Source organism: Uloborus diversus, chromosome 2 (genome assembly GCF_026930045.1).
Source record: "Uloborus diversus isolate 005 chromosome 2, Udiv.v.3.1, whole genome shotgun sequence".
NCBI lineage: Eukaryota > Metazoa > Arthropoda > Arachnida > Araneae > Uloboridae > Uloborus > Uloborus diversus.
In genome coordinates this window covers 10,678,560-10,691,651 of record NC_072732.1, presented here as the reverse complement: position 1 = coordinate 10,691,651, position 13,092 = coordinate 10,678,560, and the positions used below count along the sequence as shown (strand labels likewise).

General features: G+C 34.1%; 1 protein-coding gene across 1 annotated transcript in view; it reads right to left on the bottom strand.

Moving 5' to 3' along the window:
• Positions 1–566: 566 nt before the first annotated feature.
• The window catches only part of LOC129217798 (transient receptor potential cation channel subfamily A member 1 homolog), a 101,499-nt gene continuing 88,973 nt past the window's right edge, over positions 567–13,092 (bottom strand). The window contains exons 24-25 of the mRNA XM_054852139.1: positions 10,425–10,583; positions 567–701 (exon numbers count right to left, since the gene is read on the bottom strand). Of these exons, the coding sequence (XP_054708114.1) occupies positions 567–701; positions 10,425–10,583 (294 nt within the window). The remainder of the gene's footprint in view (positions 702–10,424; positions 10,584–13,092) is intronic.

Sequence of the window (13,092 nt, the reverse complement as noted above, 5' to 3'; positions counted from 1 at the left end):
TGACTCAAATTTTTTGATTTGATCATCCATAGCTTTATGAATTCTAGTAGTGCTGATGAAGATTAACTTTTTGACGATGTCAATACACATATGAAAATAACTAGTTTAAGTAATATTCAGTAAATTACTGCCCATTAGCCAGGGCTGAATCAGAAATACATGAAATATACTGCCAGCTCACACCATGCCTTGCCTACAATCTTCGAGTTGAACCGAACCATTGCTTCGGTCACTCGTCTGGTCTGTGCTAATTCTGTATTAGCTAGTAGTTTCTTTGGCACTCTTGGCTTCCTTAAGAGGTTTTTTCCACCTCCAGTTCAGTCACTCCTATGCCGGGCTGATGGATGCTAATAAGCACGAAACTGCAGTCCTCGGCTGGAATTGACTGAGCTGGTGGTGTATTTCATGTAGTTTAAGTAGTGTTTCTAAAATTAAAAAAAAGTCACATTATTCTGGATTACAAATTGTAAGTACTACCACTTCCTCATTGGTCAGAATACAGTGACTCAGGTGGGAATATTCACCAGAAAATAAATAAGAGAGGAAAGGAACAATCATTCGACGTGTTAGCTGGCCTGCCTGTTTTCTATGGCGGAGTGCACCATTTTAATGTCTTTCTGCAAAAGAATAATAGATTCCTGGATTTCCTTTAGCTGCTTTGACAATTTCGACTGCTTCTCCTCCAGTTCCTCCAGAGAAGTCTGAAATCAAAGAAAATAAACATATGAGCCAAAAAAACAGTAATCATAAAATCATATACAGTATACTCCCGATTATCCGTGCTAATCACCGGGCAGCGTAGCACGGATAATCGAAAAACACGGATAATCCGAAAAATCATTTGAGGAATATGCAGGGTAACTATCTAAGAGGAAATTAGAAAAACTAAATAATATATATATATCTACTCACACAAACCAGGAACTTTTCTTCGAAATGTATTGCTTAAAAAAATCGGTGATACATTTTTGTTTTCTCTGTTTGTTTAAATTGCTGCGTATGTCCGTACGAATTTTTCATCCTGCAATTATTCCTCTGTAATCGTAACTTCTTTCACTCGTGTAATCCAATAAATGTTCCACAGATTGTAGAGCAGTAGAATGTGAAATTGTATTTTCTTCATGTTCTTCGTCTTCGTTTTCGGTATCAGCACTTGCGTTTGATTCGGTAACAAGTTCAATGATATTTTCTTCAGTTAGACATTGAAATCCTGATTCACATTCGTCGCTTTTAAACCACTCTTCGACATTTTCAGCGTCAACTGATTCGAAACCTTCGATTTCTTAACTTCCTCAATGATGTTATCGATATTATCTTCGGCAATCGAAGATGATTCTTCATCCAATGACTCTCGGATGGCCCCCTAATGGACAATGCAACATTAGAGCACATGAGGGAAGGACACGTGTCCGATTTGACCTCTGCGCACGGATAGTAGGGTACGCTTCGTATTACCTTGATTTTAGCGCCTGAAAGAAGCTTTAAAAAGGTGTGATTCCGAAATGATGCACGGATAATCCGCACACAAATAATTGGGAGTATACTGTATTTGATGTACGTATGAAAGTACAGTAGAATCTGCCAATAATCGGACCAGTCGCTTATTGGAGACAAAACTAATTGCACATTACCAGCCAAAAAATATTCGCTTTATGGGACCAAAAATCTGTTTTATGAAACCGAGAAATATGAAAAAAAAAATGGGGAGGGGGTGGGGGTGTTAACGATGACTAGAAACCACACGTTTGAAGCAAGTGTCAAGTGCATAGCTGCCAACATGCCAACTTAAAAAATCTTACAACGTATGCGGTGGCTATTTCTACGCTTTTTTGACCATCATAAAGAAAAGTATTAAAATTTAAAGCATTATAACATTTTCAAATCCTTACTTTGACCTGATCTGTGCTTTTAAAAGCAAACAATTAATAAATAAATTTAAAAATAAATAAATAAACTTTTATTTCTTTGAACTTTGAAAAGTTGCTGACTTTGCAGCTTTCAAAAATTGTCTACCAACAACTTGTTTGAAACAATAGTTTTTCTGTAAGTTCCTACAGATTAAAATGTTCTCCATGCTGTTATCCGATAAAAAAAGAGTGTGCAGTTCTCGTACAAATCTGCCTTAAGATCGTAGAAATCATACAAAACGTCCGAAAATCTTACAATGTACGGCTAAATCGTACAAGTTGGCAGCTATGCAAGTGGGTCAACAATCATAAAAGTTAGTGCAAAAAATCAGTTATGGTTCCTGTAACTTTAAATTAAATCCAGAAATATTTACTGGAGAAAAAATGCTTACAAAAACTCCCACTGCATGACAACACTGTTCCTGCAGAGGCCAAAAAATATCCGTGAAATTTTCAATTTATTCAGGTCAGTTAGCACGCACAACAAAATGTAAATTTTTCTAAAAAAAACTGTGTAGTTGTAAAATACGTAATTTACACTTCACTGGAAATTTTTATTGGGATTTCTACTGTTTAGAACCTATTGTTTCACCCTCACATTTTTAATTACTTCTCGTTATTGAATTGAATCGCACTGATTTGAAGGAGCGTAACCAGTGTTGCCAGATTGAGGGAAATTTCTCTATTTTGGGGAAATCTGATGCTCTCTGGGGAAATTTTGGGGAAATGGGTTTTGAGGGGAATTTTTTGGGGAAAATTTTTCCTTGGGGAAAACCTGGGGAAAAGCAAACCTGTGGAAAAAAGATTTTTTTTTGTATTTAAATTTGCTTCTAGAAGTAGTGGGAACATTGTATCAAACAGCGTTGGTTAGCTTTGCTCACCTTTATGGAATTGGAATTTCGCATTATGTGGAATATTATGCTATGGAATTCGCATTAATGTTCTGCGTGAGTAACTAATTGATACGTGAAACAGGTAAAAATAAGTGTGATGAAGAGTGTTCTTGGATAAATATATACAAAAATCATATAGTTTAAATGTACATACAGAAGCAGAGTAGTAAATGCGAGTAGATAAAAAATATTTGGTTATTTCTTATCTCTCGGTCAGGCGCTTGTATTTACGACTAGTGGCATTCACACGGCTTGGCCTGTAGTAGAAAATTAAAAGGTCTTTTGGTCCTCCCGTATATTTACAAATAATGCATGATGAATTTCTCGCCAATTGGCTAGCTCACGTTACGGTTCCACGTATGTAACTTGGTAATTTACTCGTCCATCTTATGATAATTTTGCTCGGGAAAAAGCTCTTAAAATTGGAATAGAAAAAAAAAACAAAATCGAATTTTCAAAAAATTGCTTAAAGGTGCACACCCCCATGCTACAAACTAAGTCTTTGACAAATTTCGTGAAAATCAGCCGAACGGTCTTGGCGCTATATAAACGTTAAGAGATCCTGACAGACAGAAAGAGATCCGGACAGAGAGACTTTCAGCTTTATTATTAGTAAAGATAAAGAAGATTTAAAAAAAAAAAAAGAAGATGGGAAGAAAAAAAAAGTTGGGGAATTTTATAAGAAAATTTGGCTATTTGGGGGGAAAAAAATTTTAAGCGACAAAAATTTTAGAGGAAGTCGATTCATTTTATGAAAATATAAGTGGAAAAATAATTTTTGAATTTGGGGAATTTTGGCAGAAAACACCGCTTTTTGGGGAAAAGTTGGAAGGGAATTGGGGAAATCTGGATTTGACCATCTGGCAACACTGAATGTAACTAAAACTGTATCGGGCAGAAAACATTGTTGAAACAAGTGTAAAAAGACTCTTTGCTTTATTTTAATTTATATTTCAATGAAAATATTTCATACACAGCAATATTTCTTCTTTGGCTCTTTGCATGCTCACCATACAATCATAATAGCATTTAAATGTTTCATGTTTAGCTACACATGCCTTGTTTGAGTAATCAGACCAGCCGAATTATTAGGGCCAAAATGATCCTGCCAATGCAGTCCGATCATTTGGAATCGACTGTACAGTAACCGCCACTTACAAAATCACTGGATTATAAAATCAGCCGCTTTAAAAAACCAAATATGGAAGAACAGAATCATTACAATGCCAAAATATGTTAAAAACATCCTTTAATAAAATTTTTTAAAATCAAGTTTTGGGAGATTATTTGTTAAAAATTTAAAAAGAGAACTATAATGTGTTACAAATTGTTGCAGAAATAATACATTCCAAAGTTATGTCACACCAAAAAGTACAGGAATCGATCTCGGAAGACGAGAAAATGGCAATGCCATTTTTTCTCTTTTCAGTAGATGTTAGAAAAACGCTTGGCGGTCATACGATGTACTTCAGAATTAAAAAAGGGAGTATGTAATGACAAAATTTACAAAAATTTTTATACACATTCAAACGCTGTCGAATCTTTACTTTCAAATTCTGTTATTTTAAAACAACTAAAAGAAATTTTAACAAATTGATTCTCATTTTTTTATTTTATTTATCATTTCTTTGAGTACTTAAACCTTAAAACATTTCAATTTTTTCTATTTCAGAAATGCCGGTTTATAAAATCGGTCGCTTTATAAAATCAAATGTCCTCAGAACGAATGTGATTTTAATAAGCGGCGGGTACTGTATTTACAAGCGTGCATGTATAAGTGCCCGCATGACTTTTTTTCACTACACAACTGAGCTGTTATATTTTAAATGTACGGCATATTTGTAAATGGCATTGTTTTTCACATATTACATTAATTTAAAGCCATCTATAAATTGAAAAAGTAACAATAACATTTACAAGAAAGTTTCTATAAAGGAAAAACTAAATTAAAGGGGGGGGGGAGAGCAAAATTTGCAACCTAATGGCTTTTTTAAATTCTACAAGAGGTGATCACATTATAGAAGTCAGTTTTACAGCATGTTATACTGTTGGTATAGTATACCAAATGACATAATGAAAAAAAATAATAATCTAATTTTCAAAGACATTTTTTTTAAATTGTAAATGATAAATATAGCTTTCCTAAGGCTCCATTTGTTCACATGAAATCCTAGCTGAAATTCATTTTAAAAATGAAAAAACACACAGGAAAGGGAAAGAAAAGAAAAACTGAATCTGCAAAGGAAAGATTCGACTTCCATAGGAGGCAGTGATAAGCAAAGGGATGTAAAATGGCAGGAGGATGTCTCCTTTGCTTTGGGGTAGGAGATAGAACTAGACTCGACTGCAAGCTTACTTGACTATGTAGAAATGAGTTGAGGCTAAGTGAAGGAAATAGTTCCTAGCACCTTGTCCGATATTCAGGTTTAATTTCGCTCTTCGCTTTAGAAATCAGATGATAAGTTAGTTGAAGCCACGCATACATAACCTTTTTTTTGTCATAATTTCTGTCAATCGCTAAATATTTTCAATTTTACCAGCGAAGCATTCCATCCATTTGAGTCAAACGCGCCAGCCAATAGCAGCTCATAGACAGGTGGAGATGTCTTCTTATTCGTTAGTAAGTGTTACTTTTATCTGTTAACTCATTTTTTTTCCTCACGTCATGACGTCACAGTCAACTTAAGTTGCAAGCAAGTATAGCATCAAGGGCGCCCATATGGGGGGATGGCAAAGGGGGGGGTCTCATGCCCCCCTTTGAAAATAGAACTTCCTTGCTTTTAGTACTTTTCTCTTTGCAAAAATGTAAAAGCATTTCTTCTCCAGCCATTAATGAATTAGTTATAAAAAATGTCAAATTTTAATACAGTAGAAGACCGTTATAACGCACACCTTGGGACCACAGATGTTGCATTATACAGGATTTTGCATTATATAGATCATTTCACAAATTTTGACACTAACATTCAGAATATATCTATATGTTAGCACTTTAGAGTGAGTCTTATCTACAATGAATATTAAAGCAACAATATTAGAATTAGTTATTCACAAATAAATATTTTTCACAATCAATATCCTGCACTTCTGATAGCTTCATGGTTTGCATAACAGCTGCATTTTCAAGAGCCATCTGGTATTTTCTCTTTACTGTGAATATTAATTGTCATTTAAAAGCTTTGAATTAAGCTGGAAAGATGAAAAACTGTTTCAAAATTTAATTTTCCTTAGAATTTTTACGTTAGCAAGGCAAAACAAAGGGAGCTTTTAAACTTCAAAACCTATTGTTTACTTCTGAAAAGTAGTGCGGTTTATAGAGAATTGCGTTATACAGGTCAGCGTTATAACGATCTTCTACTGTAACTCTAATCTGTACTGACATCGGTTTCCATGGGGAAAATATATGAGCCCCCCCTTTCAGAGTTCACACTCAATTTCAGAAATAAAATGAAGGAGTTTTGGAGGAGTTTTGAAGCAGTAAAATGAGATTTTGAAGGAGTATTAATGGAGTGTCATTAAATGATGTCACTTTTTTTCCAATATATTTGACCATCAGCAAGCACCCTTTATCACAAAGTGTCACACTTCACCCCAAACTTCTCCTCTGTCACGTCATATTTTTCACAAACACATTGTTACAATAACTGTGTGATGTCGCTTTTTGTCACCCTCTCTCTTCCCCTTGTCACAATTTCATGAGCCCGTCTCCTCCTCAAAGCATGACATCACTTGTGGATGACCCTTTTTACAATATCATAACTGCAATTAACGAAACAATTGTTTTTTTTAACGCAATCACTTAATATAATACATCTACTTATGTATTTTTTAATATTTAAATAACAATTAGACAACCTGACTTTTGCTGCTGAGAGTGTGGTGGAGGAAAAAACAATAATCATAAAACTTGAAAGAATAGCCAAGCACCATTTAACCCATTCCATGATCAGCCCGAAACCCCGTAATGCGCATGCCGCAGAGAACGAAAGGAGTTCCTTTTTGCTGCGTTGTAATAGCACTTTTCTCCCCATTTTGCTATCGGGATTTTAATGTTGTTTTTGCTGTTGAGCTTGCATTCGAAAATCGCTTCACTTTATTAATTTTTAGGTACTAGATTAAGTACTGCAATACAATACGAGGTTGCTAACATGTGCTAAAATATTCATTAAATTTACACAGTAAATAACGGGAAAATAATAAACAATAGAGTGTAGGACGAAAAGCAATTATTTTTATAACACTAATTTTTTTTATTGATTTATTTTTCCTTTTGCTTTTATCTCAGTATATCATTTTTTTTCCCCTTTTTATACGCTTAAGAAATCAAAACTTAAATGTAAGATGATCTATCTTTCAAAAGGGCTCAACAAAACATTCTTCAAACAATTGACTGATCGATCCAACCTGTGAGCAAGGCAATTGACTAAACAAAAACGCTTTAACTGTGGGAATGCTTTTCTAAGAGGGTAAAAAGTATTCTTCGGTGCCTTTTGATACATTGTGACCCTTCAAAACGACCAATAAATACAGAGACATACCTTTTCTGGTCGGTTCTTTTATCGTTATTTCCCATGACTTTAAAATCACTTCTGAGTGCCCAGATATCAGTTGCTCAAGCGTGGGAAGTATTTTAAAGATAAATGATTACAAAAGATCAAAACTTGTGGCTAATCTCCTATTTCCCTAAAGGATACTTTTGTGCATGCAACTGAAAGCCCCCAGCTGAGAGAGGAATAACAGACAGCCTGGGAGAGGTCGATTCCCTAAGGAGGTGTCCCCCTTGGTGTCTTATAGTCAACCCCTCCACATTATTTTCTTACAACAAAACATTTTGCATCAGAAAGGAATTTCAAAGCAAGCTTTACTGCTTGTGTTTGGGAACATGTCTTCAGAAGAAGAAAAAAAAGAAAATATTGCTTGAAATAGAGTCGGATTGTTTTTTCTTTTTTTTTTTAAACATGCTTGGATAAATTTTAGTTTGTTTCATAGGATTATTTACTAATTAAGGCAATTTGATTATTGAAAAGAAACCAAATATTTTATTTCTATTTTTAAAATCTCATAAAAGAAGGTGCAATTAAAACATTGGAGCTATTTTAAAACAATAAATAAAATCTGAAAAAGAAAGGGAGAAAAGAAATGTTTCGTTTTGTATTAGTAAAGCGAAAAGAACTCAAGATATTTTCATTTCATTTGTACTGTCGTATCTATTTTATGTTTTGCATGGTCAACTTTTACGTGTAGTCAATGTGGTCGTCGAAATTTTTGTTTGTGAAATTAAAAATATTCAAAACCGTATCACTAAAAATCCATCAAAGGGTGCCGCGAACATAAAAAGTTATAATTTACGTTTGAAAATATCATGATTTAAAAATAAATACATAATTAAAATAATAATAGTATACAAATAAATAAAAAGCGTAGTAAACACATTATAATTTAAAAAAAAAACCATACTTGTACAAAATTAAGATATGTAAGATAATTAAAAAAAATAATATTGTGTAAAATAAATTATAAAATTTGAGGATTATGAACAATTTAGTGAAGGATGCTTGTGTAAGAAGGTGGATTTTTGATAACAAGAAAAAATATTTCTGTTTATTCGCTTTATTCAGGCATAGAAATATTGACAAATGCGTAAGGAAATATTTTCACACTTGTTCATCAGGAGTTCAAATGCCAGAATGCTAAGAAACAAAGCTTCCACGAAAAGATAAAAATAAAGTGCCTGATTATTTGAAGCATTATACGTGTCCTATCCAAGAGTACTTGAAAGATTAATATCTTAGTAAAATAAAATAAATTACAACAAGTTCTGTGAAATACTATAAGTTACATCCCTTTTGTCTAAGAAAAGAGCTTGATTACCGCTCCCCTAAAAGCTCCAGAACCCAACAGAGAAGCGCAATAACAGGGTGCTGCCCCTGGAAGGATCGCCGACACATATTCGGCCGAAGCAAAAACTGCTAGGAACGCCGTGACGACACAGGATCGTCGAGGGCAGTTAGGAACCATTTTCTTGCGACGAGCCTGAATCGGCCGGGGCAGTTTTAACACAAACTGCGCGGCCGATCCTGTATCGGCCGGGGTAAGGAATGGGTTAAGCATGTTTCACTTCACTTATGAAATGTCTTAGTCTTCTAATAAAATTTTCACCTTCAACTTTTATGAATTAACTATGATCAATTTGTAAATCCAAAAAAATAAATGCACGAAATTACTACATTAAAATCGCCTTTGTGACGAAGTTAGTTGTCGATCGAAGTATTTTAAGTAGCTGTCATAGAGGAAGATTATGTAGTCTTGAACTAAAAAAGAAGGAGTTAAAACCAAAATGAAGGAGTTTGAAGGGCCCGTAAAAAAAATGTTAATAAATGAAGGTGTATTGGAGGAGTTTTGAAGGAGCGTACGAACCCTGCCTTTAACTTTTGCGCATGGGTGCCCTTGTATAGTATCCCTGGTTGGTGCTGCCATACAATCCAATTTAGAAAAGATACTCAACGAATGTCTACCCAGGATCTGAACTCCAAATACATTTTTCTCAAAACTTTAAGAAGTCCACTTACATCCATTTGCTCAAAAACTGCAACATACAGTGAAACCTCAATAAGTGGTCACTCCGTTTAAGTGGTCGTTTTTCTTCGGTCCCGACAAGGTCTCATTCACAGTAATGTAAAATGATCCTCCTTTACTGGTCACCAAATTTAATTTTACCCCGTTAACTAGTCACTCAAAAGTTGTTTTCTAAAATTCCTTTTCCTTATTGGATCTTAGAAAATAGTGTCCGACTTAGTTGAAAGGCTGTTTAATAGTCATTTTTCCTTGAAATCTCGATCCTCGGTTCTGGTCGTTCAAAGCATACTTCTTGCTGTGACTCTGCCTAGTGCCGAGAATATGAATCAAACTCTTTCCAGCGAGACAGACAAAATCTAATACCTGGAGAAAGTTAGTATTTAACATCCGTTCAAGAAACTACAAACACAGAATTTAAAGCTTGATGTACGTTAGAAGAGATCATTCTTTTCCGTAAGCAACAACTTCATGAGTCAACCTTGAAGGGTTGTATTAATGTACCGTAACTACATTAAAATAAGTTGTTGTTATTAAGTAATGTATAAGTAAGAGAAAAGAAAACAAAGTAACTATCATTAGTATTTTCCCCCCTTTTTAAAATTTCCATTAATTTTTAGACATTGATTACATAAGTTATTGTTTTTCTCACAGAATTCTACTGCTATTCATTAATATTTGTAAGGCTTTTTTTTCTACTCTGCATAAGTATTTGTTGCAAATTATGCTAATTTCTTCAGATGGCGCTGTTATGCAATAAGAAAGCTTGCTTCGTCTTTTTTTTTTGGTTGTTGTTGTTATTGTAGTTCTGTTGTCCAGATAAGTGCTTTGGATAAAATAAAATATGGTTAAGCCAATAAGAGTCTGGTTTCTTGCAAATAAGAACTGCATCATAAAATGATCAACAGTGGTCAAAAATTTTTGATTCCTTGAGTGACGACTTAACGAGGTGTTACTGTATATCAATATTAAAATGATCAAGTTAAAAATTCAAAACTATCCTGCTGCATTGGGCATGAAAGCTTAGAGCAAAAGAATGCAATTGGATTACCTTCGAGGGTCTCGGAGGGAAGCTGCACTGGTACTTGAAGAGTTTTTGATACCAGGGGAAGGTCTGAAAAGCGTTGGGGTAAATGGTACGGCACTTGGAGATGCACTTTCTGAGGACCACTGTGGGGAGGATCCTCTCCACTGTCAGTACCAGTTCTACCTGCAACAGAGGAATAATAGATGTCGGAAAATTCATGAAAGTTATGTCATTTAACAAACTCAGAACTGCCATTAAAAGACATTTAGTAATACACTAGCTGCGTTGCCCGGTCCTACTTGAAAATAAAATTTGTGTCAAGTGACGTATATTCAACAATAAGGCGTAAAAAATAAATTTAAAAAAAAATCATGATTTCCCTTCCAAACAATGACGGCAAATATTAAAATACTTTTAAGAAATTAAATCCAGAAAAATGGATTTAAAATGCGTAACCATGGAAACACAAAATAAAATAAGTTTAAGGAATTAAAATGCGAAAGAAAATGGTTCATAATTTGAATGGAATCGAGATTTCTGAAACTTGATTTAAAAAGGCTTGTAACTTTTTCCCTTTCGAGATAAAAGCTTACTTTTTCGACCATAGGTCGAGTTAATTCTGGAGTAAAAAAGGTCGCTTTTTCCAATGACGTCAAAAAGAAAGCCGTGGGACAATTCCTTCACTTTTTATTGATTTATTGAATGAAGAAAGTAGTACCTAAATTTCAGCTAAGCCTACAAAAAATCGAGCTAAAAACGCAAATAACTCCCGCTGTAATAAAGATAGAGCATTGAAACAAATAGCGTAGAACCCGGAAAATTCTACCCTTTCTAACGATATGTAATATTACTATTTGCGAGTAATTTTTCACCCCCATATTCGGGAATTTATGAGAAAATTGGGCCTAAATTGGAATAAAAAAAGAACTATTCATCGAATTGTTTTCGAACTGGTCTGCAAACCTTCTCAGGACTTAAAGGAACAAACTGTTAAAATTTCAGCGCAATCGGCCGGGTAGTTCTCGAGTTTTGCGAGTTCAAACACACAGATGCTTTTTGGAGACTTCATTTTATACTATGTAGAGATACAGTGGAGCGCCACAAATCCGCCGACCCGAAATCCGCCAACATCCGAAATCTGCCTTGCTTTTTCCCAAAACTTAATTTTGCCGAACGATAATTTTTGCAAACGTAAAACTGCTATTTTGTCGCCAATAATCCGCCGCAAACGAATTTCCTCACATTACGCTATCAATCACTGAATAAAAAGATGATCCCAATGCAAAAACAGTCACTAGCAAAATAGTTTGTTGCTTTACATTTGGTGCAATGACTGAAAGATGTAAGCTCTAAGTCTCTCCTCTCCGATACATGTTTTCTTAGGCTGGTTCCAAAGTGCTGGTTTTCGGCTGAAAAATATAATGTTCTCAAACATATTGTGGTGAAAAAATAATATTATGCTTTTTGGAGTGTTCTATAGTCAGAACTTAGGGGAAATCCTAATGTTGTACAGTATTCAAAAGAAACTTAAGCTTAAACAGTACAAAAATTTGATACAATCCTCAATCTCAGAAATGTTTTCAAAGTGTACATAGCCAGTATCAATTGTAAATATGTATAATAAATAATGTAAATAACTGTAAGTATGATAAATAAATACCTTTGTGCTGAATAGTAAAGTCAGACCAAACAACGTAAGTAGAAGCACAAATTTGTAAATTACAGCAAATTGCTGTAATTTACAAATTTGTGCTTCTACTTACGTTGTTTGGTCTGACTTTAACTGTAAGTATGTTATTTTTATTTATTGTTTTTATTTTTTTGAATATAAAGGTACGGCCTCCTTAATGATCTGAAATCTGCAAAATCTAAAATCCGCACAACCACTTCTCCCAACTTGTACGGATTTTTGATCATCCACTGTATATGGATGTCTCACTTGCCAAATTGATTAACTCTATAAAACAAAAAGTAGAGAAAAGTGATGAAGAAGATTGTGTTATCCATAGGAGTAAATTGGCCCTTGTGTTACATTTTCTGCCATCACATGGTCAGAAATGTACTGAACCAAAACTTTACTATAAATTCACATGCTAAGCATAGATTAAGCACTGTTAAAACAGAAATGAGGATTTTTTTAAAAAGTGTAGTTAATCGATTTGGAAACTCGGGAATCCATATGTTTCGTAAAAGATGGTTGAATTTAGAACCAGGGTTTAAGCTAAGTTCGAAAGATTTTTAGCAAAAGAGTTAAACTGGATGTCGAAGTTCACCTATCTTCCTAAATGCCTCAATGTGTTTCAGCTATACTCGAGAACTAAATTCAAAGTTCAGCAGTGGCATCTTTAAAGAAATAAATATGCAGTAACTATTTTTATTTCAAACAAAAAAATTAAAATTGTACTTACTGTTGAGAAAACACAAGTTTTATTTTTAAAAGCGAACTAGTCCACTCCCCCCAATACATGCAGTACTGAGGGGACGTAATGCTCCACTAAGATAAATTTAAGTTAAGATAGGTTTTTATTTGTTTATTTTTTCTTTTTTTTCAAAATAAAGATAAAAAAATCCATGAGAAGTCGGCAAGAAACTGCATTTTAGATGAAATAGTTTTAGTTTATCACAAAGCTTCTGAAGCAGTTAGGATCAAATACAATTTTGCTGATAAAATTTCACTTTTTCAGACAATAAC